A 27,251-nucleotide genomic window follows, 5' to 3' on the forward strand; every position below is an offset into this window, starting at 1 on the left:
ATGGAGTCAGTTTATGCTTCACTACTTTAACATTACCACTGAGGACTTTGTTTGCAGTACATTATTTTTCTGTGACATGTATTATGCATGATAAAGACTGTATTTTGAAATATGAATTAAATTAGAAATAAAGAGATCCCAATTAAGATGCACAAAAATGAGCCATAGAGATGCTTGTCAGAATTACTTCTATGTAAGCGCTCCCTTTTGAGATATTTGTTTTGATACAAGTAATAATTTGTATAACTTCAGATATGCTAATTTCATGTTGTTTTTGTGAAATCGTCAGGGGGGAATTTTGACAGCTCTTTTGACGCAGAGAAGGGTGTCGGGACAATTGTCATTGCAAAACCTTTGGACGCTGAACAGAGGTCTGTTTATAATATGAGTGTGGAAGTCACCGATGGGACAAATGTTGCTGTCACTCAGGTAGGATGTTAATTACTGAAGAGTGGAGATGCAGAAAAGTCTTCTAAAGTCAGGGTTACAAGCAATGACAACAATATAAGTAGTAAATTTTATGAACAGATTTGTAGTGTTAAGAAAATCATTTGAGAGAACAACCTAGGAAAATTATTCTACCAAAGTTATTGTGTAACTTAGCTGCCTCTTTCAGCAATACGCATCTGTTTTCTGATCAGTCACTGTAGATTTATCTCTTTGACAACAAAGTCAAGTTTTGTTTTTTTTCTGAAGAGGAAGACATCTGTATCCTCTGAGTTAACACAACATGATGTTCTGTCCCTCCTTTTTTTTCAGTTAACAAAAGTTAGAGCCCAGAATACCTTAGAGTGCAAATAAGCAATTTACAGACTCAGAGAAGCTAAATGATACATCCAAGGTCACAGAGCCAGTGAATAGAGACCAAGGGCTGGGCTCTAAGTGTCCTGACCCCTATATCTTCCTCTAGCCTCCATGCCTGTTTGTTTATCCTCGCTGCACAGGAGAATCCCCTGGAGGAAAAGGGGGAAGGGCAGGTTAAAGGCACTGATGCTTAGCTCTCCCCACTGCCCTGCCCAGAGATTGTTTGATTCTAACATGCATCCAGGGTGGAGGACCACTTCTTATATTCTGCTACTTAAGTGCATGTGAAAGGAAATTGAGAACAAGGAGGAATGAAAATCTCTGCTTTTCACATGGTTCAATCCACATTATCTTAAGTGAGACTAATACAATGTTAGATATCAAAATGGGGCATATTTGCCCAAAATGTGAGAACATGATTTGTTTTATTTTTTAGTACCAGAGATCTAAGCCACTTATGGCGGAGAGCTGGCATACATGCATAAGCTTTATCCCCTGCCTTCCTCACCCCTTCTCACTCCCATTCCCATGACTGCAGAAGCCATCCCTATTTGTCCAAGGTCCTTTTTCCTGCTGATCCCACATATGACCTCAGAACCTTCTCAACACAGTGCTTCAGGTAGTGAAGATGTAATTTTTACCAAACTCAAACAAGCAAGGGTCGATTTATTTAAAGAGATAAGCTTTTTCACTATTTAACTTCTTAAGAAGTGCCTACCTAGTCAGCTGCCGTAGTTTGAAGCCATTCCAAAAATATGATAGGAATATTTCCTTTGAGCCTGGTGGTAAGCATAAAATAGTAGAATTTGAAGAAAACAGTAGGGTTCACTTTAGTACAACACCTTTAATTTTTATTTGAATGTACTGAAGCCCAGAAAGGGGAAATGACTTGCACATATGAGGCAGCCAGTGTAGGGTGATCTTGGATTAGACCCCATGACCCCTGACCCCCCAACCCATGTCCTTGTCCTGTCACTAGAATGGCCGTAGACCCTGGATCCTGTTTGCCTGAAAGAGTCCTGTTTACATCTGTGGTACTGGCTTAATTACTAAGTGTGCCCATTTGCTCTCAAAGTTACCCCAGTTGGGACAATAAATTATATGATCACCCTACCTAAAATCATAACTGCTTCAGGGTATTTTTGAGACTGAAATATAAACACATGGAAAGTCAGCCCTATGGTTGATCCCCCTGATTCCTTTGGGAATCATACAATCTAAAAGAATGTTCCAAAGATTAATACAAGACAGCTTGCCCACAGTATTCCTAAGATGTTATACAAGGTCACTCTAAATGGTTTTTCTAAATTAGCCATGTCTCAGCATATCCTACCACTACTTTTTAGTGCCACTTTAAAACACAAGACATATTTGAGTGAAATACAAATAAATCATGGAACCATATTCATTTCCATCCTTTTCTCCTAGGTTCTGTAACAGTTGAATTAAATGATAATTCAGTGTGCCCAACATGTTATAGATATTTGTTAAATATTTTGAGAATGAATGAATAGTAGATAATGAATATTCAACAATATCTGCCTGGTAGGTGTGCTGTGTCTCCAGTGCACACAACTGATTCATGTTAAGAAAAGTATTATCAATTAAAATTTTAGAATTTCATTAGGGCCAGGTGAAAAATCATCTAAAAGCATTTCTTTGATAAATATTTCTTGAGTGCATACCGTGTGCTAGGTGCTGTACTCAGGGTCTGAAATCTCAGTGATTCAGAGTTTTAAATCCAGATGACCGATTTGTACCCACTCTTTTTAAATTAATAACAAAGAATATATTACAAGATTTTGAGTGCACGTATTGTTCAAGTCCTGTTTTTGTTGTTTTTCTTTCAGACTAGTGACTAGTCTTATCTCAGGAATAGTTTGGAAGGACTTGGGTGAGCTTGGAGGTTCCCGTTGGCAGGGCCAAGCTAAATAAGTTAATGAAGGGTATCAAAAGACTTTCTTGTCGAAAATATGCAAGCCACTCTGTGTCTCTGGGGCCATCACCTTCTCAGGAAGTGAGAACTAACAGTTTCCAAAGTACAAACTTGTGCATCATTATTTTTAATATCTGAGAATCATTAGTTTGTCTGTTGGGCTGTGTTAGGGCCCAAATACATTACCAGCCTCTGCCCATTCAGGTCTTTACAGCGATTTCTCCGGCCGGGGTGACAGGAACAGTTCTGTCAACACCCTCAGTATCAGAGGTGTATTATGAAAGAATGTTTGGGGAAAGAAAAGGCATTCTCAGTTTCTTTTAGAAACCACTAAAACATGCTCTAATCCATGACCCTGGGTAACTTAATGATTCCACCATCGTACAGATGCCCTTCGCTGAATAACTAAAGAAATGTCCCATAGCCTAAAAACACCAGTTTTCCTTCTGGGAACTTTTCTATACTTTGGCATCATAAAGCATGGTCTGACACGGGCTCCAAATCAGCTGTAAACAATTTGGTGGGTTTTACCTCATAAATGTCAAATAAATCAGAGCTTTGGGGATTTCTGTCTGCATGAAAACCCTCCTTCATCTTCAGTTTTGTCCTTTTCTCCCAACTCTCACGGGATTCTGGTGCCTCAGAGCTACAATATCTGGTGAAGAATAAACATTTTTTTCTTTACTGGGATTCCCTAGCATGAGTACAGAAAATAAGAAGGTCTTGTGGATTTCAAGTTATAAAGATTCAGATGAACAAAATGCAAGAAGATAGCATCCCAAGATTTACAAAAACCTCCTGCCAAGATGGGAAAAGTCCCTGCACAAAATAGTTGTTTATTTTGTGGGGAGATTTATTGCACTTTATATAATATAGCATAGTATTTGAGCATGGGCTTCGTAATAGATAAACCTCATCCCAAATCTGTCACTTAGTAGCTGAGTCACCTTGAGTAGGTTACTTAACTTCTCTGTCTCCTCATCTCCTCATCTGTAAAATGGTAGTACTAATATCTACACATTAGAGTTTCTGGGAGTATTACATGAGTTTATGCATGCCGACTATTAGCATGAGGTCCAAATGCTGTGCTACTATTATTATTCCTGTCACCACTCTGCCTCTCTGAGCTGGATCTACACCATGGCATTTGTAGCATGAGGTCTGCCTCACAGATTGCTGTGAGAAATAAACAAGTGCCTGAGACAGAGCTTTGATATGATGATGACATGGTAGTGGCTGCATCCCCAACCTTTGAATGGGGAATTGGTCTGGATAGTTCTGACTTGTCCTGGGGTCCAAGGGGAGAGATGATACTTTAAGGCACTTACAGCAAGATAGCCAAAGGCAAAAAGGATGGAATTTGTCAAGGGTTCTGTGACACAGGAGACCCAGGGGATGTTAGTGGGTTTTTCATGATTTCTGATGCTCTACCCCAGGATGGCCACCCTTGATGACTCTTTCACGGTCTTCTCTTTCCCTAAAATTCACCAACATTTTTTTTGCTTTTGCATCCCGTGAATTATCCCAAGCTCTGTAAATGAATGAATTCATTTAATGTTCACAATTACTCTACAAGGCCGGTACTATTTGTAGTAGATAGAATTGCCCACCTCACCCCCCAGATGTCCATGCACTAAATCCAGGAACCTGTGAATATGTTGAGTTACTTGGCAGATATTATTAAGGTTACATTTCTTAAAATAGGGAGAGTATGCTAAATTATTTGGTTGAGCCCAATCTAATCACGAGTCCTTAAGCAGAGAACTTTGTCTGGCCGAAGTCAGAAGAGATGCAACAAAAGCAGAAGATAGAGTTTCCAAGTGTGAGAAGGATTTGACATGCCATTGCTAGTTTGAAGGTGAGGGGATGATGTGACAAGAAATGCAAATGGCCTTAAGGAGATGAGAGAGGCTCCCAGCTGACAGCCAGCAAGGAAACAGGACCTCAGTCCAACAACCACAAGGAACTGAATTCTGCCAACAATCTGAATGAACATGGAAACAGAAATCAAGGCCCTGTAGACACCTCGATTTCAGCCTTGTAAGACTCTAAACAGAGAACCCAGTTGAGCCACACCATACCCTAACTTCTTAGAATGGTGAGATAATAAATGGGTATTGTTTAAAACTGCTAAGTTTGTGACAATTTATGATGGTAGCAATAGGAAAGTAAGTAATCCACTATTGCTATTCCATTTTACATTTAAGAAAATAGAGACAATGCAAGGTTAAGAAACTTGAGTAGATCATAGTTTCACACCCAGGCAGTCTGATTCCAGAGCCTTCTTTCTCAACCACTACATTATACTGCCTCCCAAAGACAAGACTATGTTTTTGCTGCCTATCCTAGGGCAGGAAAAGAGACTCAATGGTTACAAGGGGGCACGTTTTCAAGATAGCTGTCTGAGGAAAGGGATGCCACCTATGATCATTAGAATCCCTCATAGCCAGACATACATGAATCCTGGGAGAACAAAATGCCTTGGTCTACTGATAGCCCCCACTTTAACCTGCTGACTTTCTCCACCAAAGAGACACACGTCACCAAGGGTGAGAAATTAATAATTTTGACAACTTTCCCTCGCATCTGCCATACTAAGCTGAGCTACTGCTTCTTCATAGCGAATTTTAAACAAATTTAGAATGTGGCTCTTCCAAAGGATCAATGGATAAAAATATATAGTAAAATATAACTCCTGATATTTGCATAATGAGATTTCCCAGGTATCAAGTCTCATTCTTAAGCTTCATTTCCCAGAGACCCTGAGAATAGTTAAGTCAGGTATTAGATTATGCTCATTTTACAGTGAGAATCTGAGGCACAACTGCCTAGATGTGCAAAGATGAAGAGGTACAAACACCCATAACTACTTCCCTCTCAAAATCACATACCAGCCTAGGAAATTTTCCCTATATATACAAAATACGCAATTTAATTTTGTTAGGGAAAATATTTGGTATTGTGGAAGGAGCACTGACCCTGAATTGGGTGATCCAAGATCAAGTCATCCCTTAACCAGCTGCTGAGAAGATAGCTCTGTCTCTGTGAGACTAAATTTCTTCTGAAAAATGGAGATAAGACTTTCCATGCCTCACAGATTGTTGTAAAAATATAGATTCTTTGATATTTATGATGTGCTAGACAGATACAGTTTTTATTATTACAGTTTGGCTCTCAATTACTTAAAATTGAAATAATATACCTGATAACTATAAAGTAGTATATAAGTAGAATTTACTGTTATTCATGAAAGACAGCAGAGATATTAATGTCCACATAGTAATCTAAAAATTGCATTAATTTGGTTCAGGAATGTGTGATATGTGATTTTGTGATTTTAATATGTTTTTCTTGTTAAAGTCATGCTTTGATCTATAAAGATATGAAAATCAGCTTGTGTTTTTATGCTTCACAGTCAAACCTGAGATTAATAATCTCCTTCGGATAAGCTCCACGGTTTTAAACCCCACAAAAGCAATTAATTGGGATTGGATGTAAAGTCTTTCTGCCGAAGAATTTGCATTCACTGGGGCTGGAAGGCCTGTGACCTGCCTTCCTAAGGTTAGCCTCTCCCACTGCAGCCTTGAGGATGCCATCCCTCTTCTTTGTCTTTAAGTGATGCATTGGGAGTCCCTAACTGGCCCGCTTCCTTAAAAAGCAGATTTTTAACTTGAACATTCGGGTATTATTTTATCCCTTCCCCGAAGCCCTTATTTCCTTAAAACAATAGGAGGGACCCAAAAACCTTTTGCTAAAGCTGCTCCATGATTCCCTAGGGTTTTCTCTCATCTCCTTTAGTGTCATCTCTCTCTTAGCAGATGAAAAAGGGAGTAGCCAAAACCTTCCTTGATTATTTAGATTAGGAAAATGTTGGAAAAAGTGCAATTTTATATAGATAAACCAGAGCATCAAGCCAACTCTTAAAATGTGAGACTTTCTGTTAAAAAGATAATAAGAGTTAAATTTCACTGTATGTAATAGATCAGTTGCCTGACAACTTATGAGTAAATCAATTTTTGAAAATGGATTCCAATTTTAAAGACAGCAGGGAATTTCTATTTAAAATAATTCTGTGATTAATGTTCCTGAAATGAGAATGGTCATGTCACTTATCTATTTTGCAAATTAAGATTTCTGTAGGGCAAGACATGTAATATTTGTAAGCATATTCACATATATGGTGTGTATGTTTACAATTATGTGTATATAATTTAAATTCACATGGACATAGTATAATGGAATGAATACAGGATTTAGCTTCATCAGACCTTGGTTTGAATCTGGCTTTAGTCATTGCAACTTTGGGCACATCCTTATCCTTTTCTACATTAGTAAACGAGGGATAAAGTGTCTAAGAAATGAGTACGATCTAGTGATAGAAATTGTAAAACAAGTACAAGCCGACATAATTTTTATACTTCCACATTCAAAAACAAAATTTGTAAGCTTAGGGAGAATACAAGAGGCATCAACCTTGAAATCACATCTATAAAATGTTTTAAATATGGTTTTGAAATGCAGCAGAGGCAGAACAGAATTTCAGTAATTTAGGACTTAATCAAGTCTATTAAAAGACAGGGACCCTGCAACTCACCCCATGGATTCTTCATGATGTGAGCCTTTTTGAAGCAGGTTTTGGCATCTACCCAGACTTGGCTTAGACAAGTCTGCAAAACCCAAAGTGTTTGTGGTGGGCAGCATTGAAACTGGCTCTGAAGAGACTTCTTCCATTCAGGTTCTCTCCTGCTTTGATTCCATTGTACTTCTTTAGGCCTTTCAATTACCATTTTGAACACAACATCTTTGAGAGTTACTTTGCTTTGTTTGTTAGTTCAGGAGCTCACAAATGGCCCCAACTGTGGGAAATAAAAAGCAAATGAGGAGAAGGAAGTCTTTTACAGGGAAACGCTTGTTCTGACTGTAGATTAGGCACAGGACAAAGCAAGAAAGAAGAGGCAAGCTTTTCAAGAGCACATCAACTTTGAAACTTTGTGAAGGTCAGGGCAGAATTGCTGGCCACCAAGGCTTGTTTTTTCCTTTTTTTTTATATCTTGTTAACATAACTGCTTCTCTGAACACAAATATTTTAGCATCTTGACTAAGTTAACTTGAACTTTTTAAAGAAGGAATTGGCATTCAGAGAATCTGGTATGATTTTTCAAACTCAGTGGAGATAAGATAATACTCACAACTCTATAGGCACACTTTTTAGTCCTTTTTCTGCCACAACTCACAGGGCAAAGTTTGTCCCAATATGAGGCTCATTCTCATGCACAAATCTTGGCACAGGTGAGAGTGTCACCCTTTCTCTCTCACTCAAAAAAGCGTAACTGTACCAAAATGAGTATAGTGCTGCTATTTACAAGAATAACCATGATAAATAACCGTAAATAATTTTCCAGAATGCAGCCAAATGTCACCATCTTTTCAATGGAAGGTCCCTAGAGGGTTTCCTATTAGTGAAGAATGAGTCAACAGTGTCCACTATCTCCACCACTATTTAACATGGTGCTGGAATAATTAGCCAGTGTAATTAGACAAGATAAAGCATTTTGTGTCAATAAGAAAAGTAAAACTACTTTTATTTGCATACGGTATATTATGTACTTGAAAAGCTCAAAAGAGTAAATAGAAAAACTGCAAATGATAGAAAAATTTAATAAAGTAGCAGGTTATAAAATTAACATACAAAAGTCAATAGCCTATATAGTTACCTCAGATGTGTGTGTGTGTGTGTGTGTGTGTGTGTGTATATTTCACAGTGAAAAGATATAATGGAAGAGAAGACCCTGTGTAGGACAGTACATACATAAACTTACAAAACTTATAAAACTTATAAAAATTGTTCAAAACCTATTTGAAGAAAATTATAAAACACCCCTGAAAAATCAAATAGTAGATTTGAACAAACACAGAGACAAACCATATTATTGGGTAGAAGACTATGTTAAAAAGAAGTTAGTTCTCCCTAAGTTTACTTATATGTTTAGCATAATCCAAATTAAAAGGACTACCGAGTTTTTTCCCAGTGCTGTATGAGCTAATTATAAAGTTATTTGGAAGAACAACAAGCAAGACTAGCCAGGAAATTCCTGAAAAAGAACAATGAGAGAATCTAGCCTTTGTAGACATTAAAACATAGTATTAAGCATCTATAATTAAAACATTTTTATATTGATGCATGAATAGAAAGATAAACCAATGGAACCAAAGAGAAATTCCAGAAGGAAAAAAAAAAAACAAAACTGGTTACATTCATCACATAATATACCAGGAAAAATTCCAAATGGATTAAGATGTAAATGTAAGAAAATGAAACAGACAAATACTGTTTTTTTAAAATGAGTGTATTCATCTATAATCTGAAAGTGAGGAAAATGTTCTAAACTGACCTAATATCCAGAAACAAGGGAAAAACTTGATATATTTGATTACATAAAAATAAAATGAAAACTTTGCATAGCAAAAACAACACAATGAGCAAAGTAAAAATAAATGACAAAAATTGAAAGCATATTTGCAATTTATGTCACCAAACTTCCAAAAATAAAGAAGAAAAAGGCAGTGTAACTCATAGAAGAATGAGCTGATATAAACAAGTTAACAGAAAAAAGAATGCAAATGGCTCTTAAACATATGAAGAGATACTCAACTTCACTCATAATAAGAGAAACGCGAATTAAAAGTTCACTGAGATGCCAGTTCTCATTTATCAGATTGGTAAAAATCCAAAAGTTTTACCACATGCACTCTTGGCAAGGTTGTGTGAAAAGACAGTGATATGTTGCTTGTGGGAATGCAAAATGATAAAACTGCTGGGGAGGGGAATGTGGAAATATCTAGCCAAGCTATATGAGCACTTAACCCTTGATCAAGGAATCCCACTTTTAGGTACCTAAAGATACACTAACAAAAATATGAAAAGACAAGGTTTTATAGTTCATTATATACTATTTCTAAGAACCAAAATTGGAATATCCTAAATGAATATAAATTGAGGACTGAGTGAATAAACTATAGTATAGCTATCCATTTATTTTAATTTGCTAGGCTACTGAAAACAATATACCATGAAATGGGTTGGCTTTTAACAATGGGAATTTATTAGCTTACAGATTTACAGTTTTAAGGCTGTGAAAATGTCCAAATCAAGGCTTCATCCAGACAATGCTTTCTTTCTGAAGACTACCTGCCAGCAACCCTTGACTTCTCTGTCACATGGCAAGGCACATGGTGGTATCTGCTGGTGTCTCCCTTCTCTTCCAGATATTCTTAGGTATTCTTGCTTTCAGCATCTTACTTCAGTGACTCTCTCTCACTCTCTCTCTCTCTCTCTCTCTCTCTCCTTTATAAAGGACTCCAGAAGGATGATTAAGACCCCACCCTGTGCCATGCCTTAACCATATGAAAACCTACTTACAGTAGGTTTACACTCACAGGGATCAATTAGCTTCAAGAACATGATTTTCTGGGGTACATACAGTTCCAAACCACAGCATCATTGGAGGACGATCTCTATACTCTTATGGAGTGATCAGTCTTCAGGATATAATGCAGGGTTTCCCAACAGTAACACTAGTGACATTTTGGGACGGGTAATTTTTTGTTGCAGGGGGCTGTCCTGTGTATTGAAGGATGTTTAGCAGCATTCCTGCCCCGTACACACTAGATGCTAGCTGCACCCTCCCTGAGGCCAGATATGACAACCAAAAATATCTCCTGTCATTGCGAAATGTCTCCTGCAAATTGTCCCCAGTTGAGAACCACTAGTACAATGTTACCTGAACTAGCATGGTGTAGAAAAGTGAATACAGTATATTTCTATTAACAAAATAGATGGGTAAACCATAGCAAAAAAAAAAAAAAAAAAAAAAAAGGCAGTTACCTGTAGGAGATGAAGAGGAAAGATGTAGAAGCTAGACTTCTTTGAATATGCCTTTCTTGTAAGTTTGACTTTGGTGCCTTTACATAAAATAAAAAACAAAGTTGTGTTAAAAATAGAAAGTCTGTAATTTGAAAGTAAATGGAAACAAGGGAACTTAAATGTGTATCAGTTAGTGGTGTATCTGCAAAGGGAAGAATTATTCTAAAAGACTTTAAACATAGTTGATACATATCCCTAGTGAGATAAATCCTAAGGAGAAAAAGAACTACAAAATAATAGTAAATTGTTTTGAATGATCATAATTGTAATATAATAGTAAATGTTGATATTATTCTGAGACTTTTGCAGCTGTATTCCAGATAAAGCAATTATGATGATGTCATTGACCATCAGGAATTTCAACATAGGAGAAAGGAAATGCAGATGTAAAAACAATGAGATTAAGTTAAAACCTTGAAGGCCTAGTTTTAATTTATAATTTATCAAATTCATCAGTATGAACTCATGAAATATTTATTTTTAAAAATCTTTTCTGACTTTATCCTCCAGGAGGAAAAGAAAACCTAGAAAGAACAGCCAATCCAGGAATAATGAGCTTTCCTAGCACACAAATTGGGGGTCTCTAAATACCATTTCTTACTTAAAAGGAACCATGACCAGTTTGGGACAGAAAACATACAAGGTAACCTTGGAAAAAAATTCCAGTAGCAATTACCAGAAAGCAAGGAAGCTATCAAAGACTCCTACTAGGGCAGGTCAAAAGATCTTAGGAGGCAACTTGAAGAGACTCCCACTGGCCAAAGAAGGGTCAACTTGTGCATCCGTAAGTATACTAACTTCAGTGGAATAAAACATCAAATGCGTCAAAATTCATGAGTTCATCATGATGCCTGGTGAAAAAACCCTCATTGATCACTTTGGGAGAATGCTAGGGAACCAACTCGTTATTTTGAAATAGTAAATAAAGAGAAAGAATTCAGTATTTATCTTGCCTTTCCCACATGACCTGGATTTCAGAGTAACCCAATAGCTGATGAGAAGTTTCTTTTTACAGAACTATTCCAGTTAATAAATGAGGAAGAAATCGTAGAATTAGAACATTAGCATTTTGTGATTTTAATAAATTATAATAAATAAATATGCCACCAGATTTAAGTGCATTTTAGTACCTATTAAAGAGTGCTGTCAGAAAAGAAACAAAGAGAAGAAAAGAAAGAAAAAGAAAAAAAAGGGAAAGAGGAAAGAAGAAGGAACAAAGGAAGGAAGGAGAAAGAAATTTAAACTTCAATCTTATCAGGTCTCCTATATCACACTACCAATTTTTAAGAAATACAAGGGATAGAGGGACATGTAGAACAAACTATGGGGATGCAATGAGCAGACCATGGAAACTAAAGATCATATGACTCCATTTCTTCAACATCAACAGTAACAGCATGAAAAAGGAAATAGAGATGGAGGCAGAACCTACAGATTAAAAGATGAACAAAGGGGTGGAGGACAGAAGAAGATGGTGGCATAAAGAGGAGTAGAAACTGTTTTTCCCCTGGAACAACTAATAAACAACCAAGAATGAGTAAATAATCTGGAATAACTGCAGGGGGACAAACGTGACTGTCCACTCTTCATACACCAACCTGGATTGGGAAAAATGCCCAAGATCGCGGCATAAAATCTGTAAGTAAAAACTGCGGATCCAAGCCGGGATCCTCCTGCCCCCATGGCCCGAACTGCAAAGCCTCGCAGTGCTGGAGTACAGCACTCTCCAAGCAAGCAAATATAGCTCAGCTGAGCTCCAACTGGGGTTTTAATTAACAAATGTGGACTGCTTAATACAAGCTACAAATCTCCAATAAGCAGACAAAGGCTTTTGGTGACCAACTGACCTTGGAGAGCTGGAGGGTGGCTGTGGACTGGCCCTGAAGGGGGTTTTCTGTCCCTTTTTCAGTTCAGTGGAGAAAGCCTCAGTCATTTTCAGTTCCCAGCACTCTGACCCAGACAAGTATGGAGATAGCATAGGCAGAGAGACTATTCAAATGGAAATGACCTCTCCCGTATATATTTTCCCCAAGAGGAAGAAGGTGGTGCCAAGCTCTACTACCCACCTTCCATTCAGAACCAGACTCAGAGCCTGGGCCACACCTGCTTACACCAGTCTGGAGCTACAGGCTGACAGGTGCCACCTCCTGGGCAGAAAAGTACAGTGACTTGAGGCATCATAGGGTGTACCAGTCTTCTAAGACACACCCTCAAGGAGATGTGATACTATTATCTCCTTCTGAGACCTGAGCCCATTCTAGTCTGGGAAAACCTGATTGGGGTAACCAAGGAAATCAGATGCCTAGACAACAGAAAACTACAACCCACACTAAGGAAAACAAAGTTACGGCCCAGTCAAAGGAACAAACTTACACTCCAACTGAGATACAGAAATTAAAACAACTAATTCTAAATCCATTTAAAAAGTTTAGGGAAGATATGGCAAAAGAGATGAACCGTATAATGAAAAGACTGGGCATACATAAGGTAGAAATCGAAAGTTCGAATAAACAACTGGCAGAATCTATGGAAATGAAAGGCACAACACAAGAGATGAAAGACACAATGGAAACACACGACAGCAGATCTCAAGAGGCAGAAGAAAACACTCAGGAACTGGAGAACAAAGCACCTGAAAGCCTACACACAAAAGAACAGATAGAGAAAAGACTGGAAAAATAGGAGCAACATCTCTGGGAAGTGAATGACAACACAAAACGCAGGGACATACATGTCATGGGTGACCCAGAAGGAGAAGAGAAGGGAAAAGGGGCAGAAGCAATAATAGAGGAAATAATTAATGAAAATTTCCCATCTCTTATGAAAGACATAGAATTACAGATCCAAGAAGCACAGCATACCCCAAACAGAATAGATCTGAACAGGCCTTCACCAAGACACTTACTAATCAGATTATCAAACATCAAAGATAAAGAGAGAATCCTGAAAGCAGCAAGAGAAAAGCAATCCATCACATACAAAGGAAGCTTGATAAGACTATGTGTGGATTTCTCAGTAGAAACCATGGAGGTAAGAAGGAAGTGGGGTGATATATTTAAGATACCGAAAGAGAAAAACTGCCAACCAAGAATCCTATATCCAGCAAAGCTGTCCTTCAAATATGAGGGAGAGCTTAAAATATTCTCTGACAAACAGACAATGACAGAGTTTATGAACAAGATACCTGCTCAACAGGATACACTAAAGGAAGCACTGCAGACAGAAAGGAAAAGCCCTGAGTAAGAGCTTTGGAAAACAATTTCGGTAGATAGTAGCACATCAATGTAAGTACACTGAACAAAGAAGACTGTGAGCATGATTGAAAGAGGAAGGTTAGGACCATGTGGGACACCAGAATGAAAGACAAAGATAGAGACTGGGACTTTATAACTCAGTGAAACCTAGGGTGCTCAACGATTGTAATAAAAGGTACAAATATGTTTTTACATGAGGCAGAACAATTGAATGTCAACATTCCACGTTGTTAAAAATAGGGTGGGATTGGGGGGGAAATACAATCAATGCAAACTAGAGACTATAATTAACAGAAACATTGTATTATGCTTCCTTTAATATAACAAAGGCAATATACCAAAGCTAAATGCATATGGGGTGGGGGGGACATAGGGGAAGGGTATGGGACTCCTGGCATTGGTGATGTTGTCTGACTCTTTATTCTACTTTAGTTTAATGCTATCTTTCCTTTTGTTGTTTTCTAGCTGTCATGGTTTTTTTTTTCTCTCTTTTTTCTTTTTTCTTTTGTCCCTCTACCTTTGTTGACTCTTCCTCCTTCTTTTTGGAAGAAATGGAGGTGTCCTTATATAGATAGTGGCGATGGTGCTAAATACATAAATATGTGACTATACAGGGAACCAACGATTGTTTACTTAGGATGGAATGTTTGGTGTGTGAACAAAGCCGTCTTAAAAAAAATGGATTGATGAAGAAACCTTGAGGGCACTATATTGAGTGAAATAAGACGGACACATAAGGACAAATATTGCAGGGTCTCACTGATAGGAACTAATTATAATATATAAACTCATAGACATGAAATATAAGTTGCCGGGATATAGAATGGGGAGCAGTTGCTTGTTATGAGCAGAATGTTCAACTAGGGTGAACTTAAATGTTTTGAAATGGACAGAGGTGATGGTAGCACGTTGTGAGAATAACTAAGTGCTGAATGGTGTGTGAAGGTGGTGGAAAGGGTAAGCTCAGAGTCATGTATGTCACCAGAAGGAAAGTTGGAGGTTAAAAGATGGGAATGTATTAAACAGTGAATCTTGTGGTAGACAATGTCCATGATTAACTGTGCAAATGTTAGAAATCCCTCTCATGAACTAGAACAAATGTATGACACTATAACTACAAGGTAATAATAGAGGGACGTATAGGAAGAAATATATATACCTATTGCAAACTGTATACTACAGTTAATAGTATTTTAACATTCTTTCATCAACGATAACAAATGTACTATAGAAAATCTGAATCAATAATGGAGGGGGGGTGGTTTGCGGTATGGGAGGATTGGAGTTTCCTTTTTTCATCTTTACTTTTCTGGAGTAATGAAAATGTTCTAAAAATTGAAAAAAAAAATTGTGTTGATGGATGCACAGCTGTACTATGGTACCATGGGCAATTGATTGTACACTTTGGATCTTTGGATAGTTGTATGGTATGTGAACAATCTCGATAAAAAATTTAAAAAAATAAAAATAAATAAAAGCAAAAAAAGATAAACAAAGGACATATCAACCAGTGCAGTTTGAGCCTTACTTGCATCCTCATTATTTATGAGGAAAATTATAAACACACACACACATACACATATAACACGAGAGAATAAAATGAGAGAAATGTGAACATCAATGGAATATTTGATATTAACGAGTTACTATTTTCTCTATTTGGGTGCAATAATGCTATTGTATATGTGTGTTTAAGAGTTCCTATATTTTAGAGATACATACTGAAATTATATGATGGCTTGGATTTGATTCAAAATAATATGGGGAGGAGGTGAAGCTAAGTGTGAATATAGATGAAACAAGATTAGTCATGAACTGATAATGTCAAAGCTGAGTCATGAGTACATGAGGGTTCATTCAACTATTACTTTTATATATGTGACAGTTTTAGTAATAAAATGCTTTTTTAAAAGAAAATAATTTGGAAACTTTGCATTTTAACTATCTTTAGTGCCGTATTCTTTGCTCGACACCTCCCATCTGAAGAACTGCAGTAGATGGACAGTACAGTGGAGAAGCTCTGACCACTGTGTGAGCACCACCTCTGTGTTGGTTCCTGCCTTTCCTTTGCCTCGTCTTTGGCACTTTTCCCATCCTGCCTCTGCCTCCATAAGGAGCACATAGCAAGAACTTAAGATAATAGGAGCTGACCAATGAAAATCACCTAGTGATCTCTTACATCGTGTCTCAGATAATTCTGTGGAGTTACCACCTCTGGGTGGCAGTCCCAATAATAGTGAGAGTGTTGATCAACTCACAGTTTATGTTCCTGCTAATGTGAACTACTGGTTTATCATCAACCTCTAATTACAGAGAGTTTTTATTAGAGATCTTCCTACATGTTGACGTATCTGCTAGAAGCTAGGACCCAAGGAGTTGGAGGGAAGAGAGGAGGAGGGCGCCACTTTTATCAGGAATGAGTGAGTTGGCATTGGTCATCACTCTTGTCTTTTTTTAACTGTAGGTATTTATCAAAGTGCTGGATAATAATGATAATGCCCCAGAATTCTCTCAGCCAAATTACGAGGTGACAATTTCTGAGGATGTGCTTCCAGATACTGAGATCTTGCAGATTGAAGCCACAGATAGAGACGAGAAGAACAAGCTGAGCTACGCTGTCCACAGCAGCATTGACCCTGTCAGCCTGAGAAAATTCCGGATTGACCCCAGCACCGGCGTCCTCTATACTGCTGAGAGACTGGACCACGAGGCCCAGGACAAGCACATTCTCAACATAATGGTAGGACCAAACTCCTAATTTGCTTTCCTGACAGAGTCATGACTATTCAAGGCACATATCTTAATCTTCAGAAAAACAGGTCCCTTATATTTTGTAAGTAGTAGTAAATTTATTCTTTTCACAGCTGAGTTCCATTCACTTTTTGCCTTTTTATTTCAGTAAAGAATTATTGTTGTTAGATAGCGGCTCCATATTTTTTCCAAACTGAAATATTAGAAAATTTCTGCAGACAGGGACAGCTCAGTTAGTGCTGCTGACAGGCGAACTGACTGGAGAGGTTAGGAACAAGCCATGTTTCCATAATTCCCTCGGGCTCTGGTATCGGTTTGCATCCAGAAGATTTTATAGAGAAGTTTAAAAGAAGTTCTTTGGGAACTTGATCAGAAGAGTAATCATTTATTCAACCTATGCAATGCTCAGTCCTTAGAAGAGTTTAGAGAACTGATTTGTTACTTATTGTATTGGCATTGGACCTAATGGTAAATGCTGGCACACGAAAGAGAGCTCAAAATACACTGAAGCCTGCAGTGACTGTTCATTCTGAATTGGGGTTCATGGGGCTCCAAATTATGCAGGAGAGGCTGCTTTACTTTTAAAGTGAACTTTATATATTTTACATAATTGTAAAATTTAGGTTAATGAGAAACACCCTTCACTGGTTTGTGGCCTAACCTCTGTTCCTTTAACCACCCAAGAACTCCAAGGACATTGCATAGCCACTGCCTATAGAGACCTCACTGCATTCCTTAAAACCAGGTGGGGCAACAGAGACTTAATCTGATGAGCTTTAAAGCACACAAAGACTGACTTCCAAGCAGCTGAAATTAATGTCCATTAATTGCCATTCCTCCTTCACAAGTCTGGAAACCTCTCTGGGTCAAGAGAAAGAAGGAATGCCATGCCCTTGGTTATGGCTTACAGCTTAGACTCCAGGGAACAGAAGCAGTGACTCACGGAGCCCATGCAATACATCCCTCTGCCCCTTCATTCATTCATTCAACAAATATTTCTTGAGCACCTAATTTGCACCAAGCACTTTTCTAGGAACTAAGGATACAAAAGAGACAAAGTACCTGCTTCTTTGAGCTTACATTCAATTGGAACAAACCTAATTCCAGTAATCTCAAAACAAAGAGTTTGGCTTGGTTTGTGGGTATGACAGAGCAGTTTACAGGCAGGGAAATTGAGTACACTCACTTGGTTACTTTTGCATGTGTTTTCCTCAGGTGTAGAAACTTTGTGACTAACTCCATTCTCACAGTTCAAGTCATTTCTGTTCCTTGTTTCCTTAAAAAACTCAGAATTCAATCTGGTCACCTCTATCATTTATCATTTGTGTAACTGAATATTTAGAGCAGACGACTCCTTTATGCTGCCTTTCTTTGAGCTAAGCCATTTTAGTCCTTTTGCTCATTCCTTCTAGGTGCTATCTCTGAAACCCCCATTCTCTTTGATGGCCCTTCTCAGTGTATTTTCTAATTTCTTCACATCTCTCTGAAGTTATAGTCTAAAATTGAACAAGCTTAAGAGCATACACTTGATTAATTCTAAATCAAAATATAGCCAAATCACGTAGTGGTTAAAGAATTGATTGTTTGCAAGCTTCTGTCATATGCAAAGCTGGAGAAACTTGAAAGCAGTTGGGCAAGGTTCTTTGAAGAAACCAAAATGGATGTTTGAAGTTTTAGAAATTAAGATTCTGTTCCTCTTCCTGTGGTCACAGCTTTCTCTGGACATTTTAATATATTGACTCTGCTTGCCTGAAATATGTGGCACACAAACCTCTACCACTCCTCCTTCCAATTTTACCACTTCTTGTTCTTGTTACCTCTTCCAGGAAGCCAACTATGAGGTTAGGTTCTTACTATTCACTCCAGGACACCCTGTTTTACCCCACCATAGCAGTTAAGGGCTATGCTTGATACCTGCCTATTTACTTGTTTGTACTCCCCAATCAACTGAAACCTTCTTGAGGGCAGGGATATTATGTCTAAGTCCCTGTTGAACAGGCAGAGTCAAGGCCAGGCTTGACAGATAAGAGGTAACAAATGTTTGTTGAATGAATGACAATGCCTACATCATATTCATTAATACCACTCTTCCTGTTTACCCTTTGCAGCAGCTTTTATCCATCATTCTCTTAGCAGCTGTATACACAAAGGGGGGTGGGGGTCGGGAGGATGACTGTCTGAGGGGACCCAGAGGAAAGCACTGTGTTTGTGACCTCCAGGCATCAGTTCAAGAAACACAGATGGAGCACAGACCACGGGCCAGGCATAATGCTGAACAATAAAGTTGATGTGGCCCCTGCTCTCAATTTGTTTCCTAACTTGAGAATGCCACTCATTATTGAGCACCTACTATGGGCCTGGGACTGGGTCAAGCATTTTGCATGCATTATCTCATTTTGTTCGGACCACAAAAATAGCCGTATGAGTTCTCTGCAGTATAAGATTTTGGTCCCACTGCTTCTTATATTTTGCCTAAAGGTCAGAGATCAGGAGTTTCCTTACCGAAGAAACTTGGCACGAGTCATTGTGAATGTGGAAGATGCTAATGATCATAGTCCTTATTTTACCAATCCATTGTATGAAGCATCTGTGTTTGAATCGGCTGCTTTGGGATCAGCTGTTCTGCAAGTGACTGCTCTGGACAAAGACAAAGGGGAAAATGCAGAACTCATATATACCATAGAAGCAGGTGAGAGCTATTGCACTGCACAGATTTCAGCACAATGCATGGCATTTGACCCCCAGTAGTATTTATCACCATGTAAAATCCACATAGTTACCTCTGGAACATCTCCAAATGAATTTTTTGGCCGAGCAACTGCCCTGTTTGTCTGACAATAGTGTGTAAATTTCTTGGCATTTCAGTAATATGTTTTCCATCATTGACAGCATAGAGTTTCCCTCACTGTGTTCAATCTCAGATTTCTCTAGAATGGAGAAGAGAGATGAAATTGTAATGAACTCCATGGTTTTTACCAATGGGTCAACTAGCTATGGTCTCAGACTAAAATAACCAAAGCTCCCCCTCATCCAATGGCTGCCCATCTGTACATGCCTTTGTTTACTTGTCAGCAGGTGGGCTGTGGGTTTCAGGAATTCCTATACTCCCACAGTAAGCACAGTTTCACTTCATCAGAGACAATCTGAGAAGCAGAGGTAGTTGAAGATGCAGAGCCTGAATTGTCTGTTTAATCTATCTGATAAATATAGGCCCTCATTTTGTTAAATTTGAGATTTTTTTGAAAATTAATTTTAATATCTATAAGGCAGTAGCTTAGTTTACAGATAGCTTAAAGATCAGTAGCTCAAAAACATTTGTGATGAAAAACATGAATGTCCAAGCAAGGAGTCGGACTGTGAACCTAAAAATGACAGATATCCTTTACTTGTTCTATTTTCCCTTCCCCTGTTCTATCTTTTTTGAGTAGTCAAGCCACATATTTCCAAAACGTTCTGCAACATTATGTCTGTCATACCTAATACCAAATGCTGTCTCCTTTCATGCCAGTATTGGAAAGGCTCCTTTCACTTCATTTAAAATATGAATGCTAGAATGACAGTTGGGGACGACAAAATATTAGAAGAAAACCAAAAACTAAAAAGAAGTCCCTGTATCAAATGATAATCTGAAAGTATTTCCTGTATTATGCACCCACATTTTACATGGGTCTATGCTAAGCTCTAATATGAAATATATAGATATGTTTGTGTATATTGCTTCTTTAATAGTCAGGAGCCCCAAGCAAATGTGCCCATTTCTCTTCTAGGTTTCCATGGAATTTCCTTTCAACCCAAAGCCTGGGCAGAATTTCCTTAGAAGTGCCATTTTATATCTTTCATTTGTTACAGGACATTTTTATTACTTAGTTATATAATCCTTGATCTGTTAATTTCACAAATAATAGGGAAACTTTAGTCTAGAGAATATTTAAATATTGGTATAGAAAATGTCAACTAACTCAACAGCTCTTTATATACTCTCTATGGTTTCTTCTGATCTCATAATATTTTTTCTTTTTCCAATATTGAACCATGCATATACATTGATTTATGTCATTGTTATCATTTAGATATAAGGTTTCATTTCTACTTTTCTTAACATTTTCTAAACATTTATCCATGTGTCTACCTGGGTTTTATATTTGTCATTCAGACTCCTCCGTATACTCCTTTTAGATTTCCAGATGATTTTTAAACCAGTTTGGAGGTTCTCACAGAGTAATTTAACTTACCATCCAGCTGAAAAGACGGTCTTACTTTTTAACCTCCATGGACTACAGCATGGTGCTTTGCAGAGAGAAGAAACTCAATCATTTCTTTAACAATTAATTAAAACTAGAGAGAAAAATTATTTACCTAAAACATCTTTTACATAGAAAACCTGAACTTCCAGAAACCCAAAGGAATGATTGCTATGTCGAAACGATGTTAGATTGTATGTGTAAGAAACTAATACAAATTACAGTGTGTGCAGTAAATCTTGGTTGGTCACCAGCTCCCTTCGCAGATGGACACATTAAAGCAGACCTGGACTGGTCCTAGACTAAACCCGTATCTTCCCATATGGTGATGGGAGAGAGGAAGATCCCAGATACTTCAGCACTCTGAAGCAAATGACAAGTGGCTGTGTAATGTGCACGTTTTGAGTTCTCCCACAAACCTCTGCGAAACAACATTATACACTGTTCTCTGGTGGGCCATAAATTTCCTCTCTTGCCTGCCCTCTAAAGTAACTACAGAAGTTTTTCATTTAGGCCCAAAGGACTGAGGCAGAGCTTCATGTCTTATATTTGGTTCAAGATTTATTTTAGTGCCAGCAGTGGCTCATGGGTGGCTCCAGAATGTGGCAGTACAGGAGAGACCAAGACTAAGAGTTGAGTTAGAATGGGGGCATACTGTATCCCCAGATGCATTCAGATAGAGGGTTAAAAATCCTTTTTTAGGTCTACCTCTCCTCTCACTCATTCAGCAGATATTTATTGAGCATCTTCTTTGTTGCTGCACTGTGCTATGTTTTAGAGAAATAATAAATAAGATAGGTACAACATTTGCCCAGTTGCCAAAAGTCTACAAGAAGCCACAGATTCCAAGAAAAGAAACAGAGATTAGTTTCAAGGGAGTTAAGTAGAGCAGGAGGGAATAAGCAGGAAGTGGATTCCAAGGAAACAGGTTAGTGTGTTGAAAAGGGAAAGAGGCAAGAAGCCCACTATGGACCCAATGCATGAGCACAGTATCCTGAGGGCCATGACAAGCAGGTCAGAAATCATGGGACAGCCCGGTTATGGAGTGCTACTGGAGCTCAGACACTGACTCCCTTCGTCTCAGTAACATGTATCTTTCTGGGTATGAAGAAAAGTGCTGGGCCCAGAGTGAGGGTGGGCTCACCTGGACACTATTAAAGATGAACATGAACACAGAGATCTGGCCTTGTTAGCAGTCATCACTCAGGATTGCATGTTGGTGCCATCACTGGAAGGTGACCATTGCGTGGGTCTCTATATTTTACTTCTCTGAGATGTTGAAATGTAATGATTACTGGAGCTTCTACGTGTTCTTATCAGAAAAGCCTCTCCTACAAGCTTCTTATTTCCCAGCCTGAATGTACACTGTGCTGTGTTGTTGTTGCTGTTTTTAACCTAGATTAAGAAGGTACTGAACTGAAATTCATAATTTTCCTAGAAAACTTATCTCAGTTGATTTTGAATACTCCAAAAGAGATACCTCTCATTTTATTTCAGATTGAGAAGTCGTGAATACAAATAATTGTATTCATATACAAATAATCATAATAACTTGCTATGTTGTAGTAAAGCAGCTTTTAGGTGAAGAATTAATCTTCAAAAAAGGTTTTGATGACCCATGTGTAATTCATTTTCCCACTGATTTCTATATTTTAGGGAACACTGGGAACACATTTAAGATTGAACCAGTCCTGGGCATCATCACCGTTTCCAAAGAACCAGACATGACAACAATGGGTCAGTTTGTCCTGTCAGTCAAAGTCACAGATCAGGGTTCCCCGCCAATGTCTGCCACTGCAATTGTGCGCATTTCTGTCACCATGTCTGATAATTCTCAGCCCAGATTTACTCACAAAGACTACCAAGCAGAAGTAAATGAGAATGTTGATATTGGAACATCAGTCATTCTCATCTCTGCCATCAGTCAATCTACCCTCATTTATGAAGTCAAAGATGGAAACATTGATGGAATCTTTACCATAAATCCATATTCTGGAGTCATCAGCACCCGGAAGGCACTAGATTACGAACGCACTTCCTCTTATCTGATCATCATTCAGGCCACTAACATGGCAGGAATGGCTTCCAATGCCACGGTCAGTATTCAGATTGTTGATGAAAATGATAATGCCCCGGTTTTTCTCTTTTCTCAGTACTCGGGCAGCCTAAGTGAGGCTGCTCCAGTCAATAGCATTGTCAGGAGCTCAGACAACAGCCCTCTGGTGATTCGAGCCACCGACGCGGATAGCAATCGGAATGCTCTGCTTGTCTATCAGATTGTGGAGTCCATGGCCAAGAAGTTCTTCACTGTCGACTCCAGTACAGGTGCAATCAGGACAATTGCCAACTTGGACCATGAAACCATTGCCCATTTCCATTTTCATGTGCATGTGAGAGACAGTGGTAGTCCCCAGCTGACTGCAGAGAGTCCTGTAGAAGTCAACATTGAGGTGACAGATGTGAATGATAACCCACCTGTTTTCACTCAGGCTGTGTTTGAGACTGTCTTACTCCTACCTACCTATGTCGGAGTGGAGGTTCTGAAAGTCAGTGCCACGGATCCTGACTCTGAGGTACCCCCTGAACTGACCTACAGCCTAATGGAAGGTAGCTTGGATAATTTTTTAATTGACTCAACTAGTGGTGTGCTCACCATAAGAAACAACAACCTCTCCAAAGATCACTACATGCTGATAGTTAAAGTGTCTGATGGGAAGTTCTACAGTACATCCATGGCCACTATCATGGTTAAAGAAGCTATGGACAGTGGCCTCCGCTTTATACAAAGCTTTTACTCCTCTTCAATCTCAGAGAACAGCACTAACATAACCAAAGTTGCTATTGTCAATGCAGTTGGAAACCGCCTTAATGAGCCCTTAAAATATAGCATCTTAAACCCAGGAAATAAGTTCAAGATTAAATCTACCTCAGGGGTCATTCAAACCACTGGAGTCCCCTTTGACCGTGAAGAACAAGAGTTATATGAGCTGGTAGTGGAAGCCAGCCGTGAGCTAGACTATCTGCGTGTGGCAAGGGTAGTGGTCAGGGTTAACATCGAAGACATAAACGACAATTCTCCGGTCTTTGTGGGCCTCCCTTACTATGCTGCTGTGCAAGTTGATGCTGAGCCCGGGACTCTGATTTACCGTGTGACAGCCATCGACAGAGATAAAGGTGCAAATGGGGAAGTGACCTATGTCCTCCAGGATGACTATGGCCACTTTGAAATTAACCCCAGTTCAGGGAATGTTATTTTAAAAGAAGCATTCAACTCCGACTTGTCCAACATTGAATATGGAGTCACCATCCTAGCCAGAGATGGTGGAACACCCTCTTTGTCCACATCTGTGGAACTTCCCATCACTATTGTCAACAAAGCAATGCCTGTGTTTGACAAGCCCTTTTATACAGCATCCATCAATGAAGACATCAGATTGGACACCCCCATTCTAAGCATCAATGCCACCAGTCCAGAAGGCCAAGGAATCATATACATCATTATTGATGGGGATCCTTATAAACAGTTTAACATTGACTTTGACACTGGGGTCCTGAAAGTTGTTGGCCCTTTGGATTATGAAATTACATCTGATTACAAGTTGACAGTAAGAGCCAGTGATGCCCTTACTGGCGCCAGGGCTGAAGTCACTGTTGACTTGCTAGTTAACGATGTAAATGACAATCCCCCCATTTTTGATCAAGTCACATACAATACAACATTATCAGAAGCATCTCTCATTGGGACACCTGTTTTGCAAGTTGTCTGTACTGATGCGGACTCAGAAAATAATAAAATGGTACACTATCAGATTGTCCAGGATACTTACAACAGCACAGATTTTTTTCACATAGACAGTGCAAGTGGCTTGATCCTGACAGCACGGATGCTGGACCATGAGTTAGTACAACACTGTACTTTGAAAGTCAGAGCAACAGATAATGGCTTCCCATCACTGAACAGTGAGGTCCTCGTTCATATCTACATCTCAGACATAAATGACAACCCTCCGGTTTTTAACCAGCTCATTTATGAATCATATGTGAGTGAATTAGCCCCCCGTGGCCATTTTGTAACCTGTGTACAAGCCTCTGATGCTGACAGCTCTGATTTTGACCGGTTGGAATATAGTATTTTATCTGGGAATGACCGGACAAGCTTTCTAATGGACAGCAAAAGTGGAGTCATTTCCCTCTCCAACCACCGGAAGCAGCGGATGGAGCCTCTGTACAGTTTGAACGTGTCTGTCTCTGATGGGTTGTTCACCAGCACTGCACAGGTGCATGTCAGGGTACTCGGAGCTAATTTGTACAGCCCTGCTTTTTCACAAAACACATATGTAGCTGAAGTGAGAGAGAATGCAGCTGCTGGGACAAAGGTAATTCACGTTCGAGCCACAGACGGGGATCCAGGGACATATGGGCAGATCAGCTATGCCATCATCAATGACTTTGCCAAGGATCGATTCCTCATAGACAGCAATGGACAGGTCATAACAACAGAAAGGCTAGACAGGGAAAACCCTTTGGAAGGAGACATTAGTATTTTTTTGAGAGCTCTCGATGGTGGGGGAAGAACGACTTTCTGTTCTGTGAGGGTGATTGTTGTGGATGAAAATGACAATGCTCCCCAGTTCATGACAGTGGAATACAGGGCCAGCGTCAGGGCAGACGTTGGAAAGGGCTACTTGGTCACTCAGGTTCAAGCCATGGATCCAGATGATGGAGGAAATTCAAGGATTACTTATTCCTTGTACAGCGAGGCCTCAGTCTCAGTGGCTGACCTCTTAGAAATTGATCCTGATAATGGCTGGATGGTCACAAAGGGCAATTTTAACCAGCTGAGAAATACAGTGCTGTCATTCTTTGTCAAAGCAGTGGATGGGGGTATTCCAGTAAAGCACTCACTCATCCCTGTCTACATCCATGTCCTGCCCCCCGAAACATTCTTGCCTTCATTCACCCAGTCTCAGTATTCCTTTACTGTTGCAGAAGATACAGCCATCGGGAGCATAGTAGACACCCTGAGGATTTTGCCCAGTCAAAATGTCCGGTTTAGCACTGTCAATGGGGAACGGCAAGAAAATAACAAGGGGGGTGTTTTCATCATAGAACAGGAGACAGGCACGATCAAACTTGACAAGCGCCTTGACCATGAGATCAGCCCTGCTTTCCACTTCAAAGTTGCAGCCACTATACCCCTGGACAAGGTAGATATTGTGTTTACTGTGGATGTAGATATCAAGGTGTTGGATTTGAATGATAACAAGCCAGTTTTTGAAACACCAAGCTACGAGACCATCATAATGGAAGGGATGCCAGTGGGCACCAAAGTCACACAGGTGAGAGCTATCGATGTGGATTGGGGGGCCAACGGGCAGGTCACTTACTCCCTCCACTCCGATTCCCAGGCCGAAAAGGTAATGGAAGCATTCAATATTGACAGCAACACAGGCTGGATCAGCACCTTGAAGGACCTAGATCATGAGACGGATCCCACATTCACCTTCTCCGTGGTAGCCTCCGACCTTGGAGAAGCCTTTTCTCTCTCTTCCACAGCTTTGGTCTCTGTCAGGGTGACAGATATAAATGACAATGCACCAGTCTTTGCCCACGAGGTGTACCGAGGGAATGTGAAGGAGAGCGACCCACCAGGCGAAGTGGTTGCTGTTCTTAGCACATGGGACAGAGACACTTCTGACATTAATCGCCAAGTGAGCTACCATATTACAGGTAAGTCCCACCACCTGCAGTTTTCACTATATGCTAAGCTTTCTAACAGAAGATGGAAACTGTTAGGGGGTAGAAGGTAGGAAAGGAGGAGGAAGGTAAGATGAACAATTGAGAGTAATAACACCTCACTGGGACTGAGTGAAGAGTCTCTGAATTGACTCTGTTTTTCAATTATTCATTGTTACTAAATCAGCTTTAGTGGACTTCATTGGTTTCCCTGCCACAGATTACAACAATCAGCACTCCAGTCCTTGTGTCATTTTTTTATCATTTAAAATGGAGTTCAACAAACACTCTCACTTGAAGAAATGAAGATTGATTTTGGTAGGGAGATACTTTATTAATGCAATTTTATTGAGATATGTGCACATACCATACAATGATCCAAAGTATACAGTTGTTCACAGTATCATCATATAATTGTGCATTCATCACCATAATCAATGTTTTGAACATTTTCATTACTCCAAAAAATAAATTAAAAAAAAGAATAAAAATTAAAGAGAGCACCCAAAACATCTCATACTCCCTCCCACTCCATTATTCATTTCTATTTCTCCCCCTTTTTTCTACTCCTCTATCCATATACTAGATTAAGGGAGTGTGAGCCA

At 39.2% G+C, this 27,251-nt stretch overlaps 1 protein-coding gene across 2 annotated transcripts in view; it reads left to right on the top strand.

Annotated features, from left to right (window-relative positions):
- FAT3 (FAT atypical cadherin 3) overlaps positions 1–27,251 on the top strand; it is a 652,719-nt gene that overhangs the window by 533,683 nt on the left and 91,785 nt on the right. For both annotated transcript variants that reach the window (XM_037841083.1, XM_037841084.1), the window contains exons 7-10: positions 290–429; positions 16,383–16,658; positions 19,148–19,358; positions 22,567–26,640. In XM_037841083.1, the coding sequence (XP_037697011.1) occupies positions 290–429; positions 16,383–16,658; positions 19,148–19,358; positions 22,567–26,640 (4,701 nt within the window). The remainder of the gene's footprint in view (positions 1–289; positions 430–16,382; positions 16,659–19,147; positions 19,359–22,566; positions 26,641–27,251) is intronic.

Source organism: Choloepus didactylus, chromosome 6 (assembly GCF_015220235.1).
Source record: "Choloepus didactylus isolate mChoDid1 chromosome 6, mChoDid1.pri, whole genome shotgun sequence".
Lineage (NCBI taxonomy): Eukaryota > Metazoa > Chordata > Mammalia > Pilosa > Megalonychidae > Choloepus > Choloepus didactylus.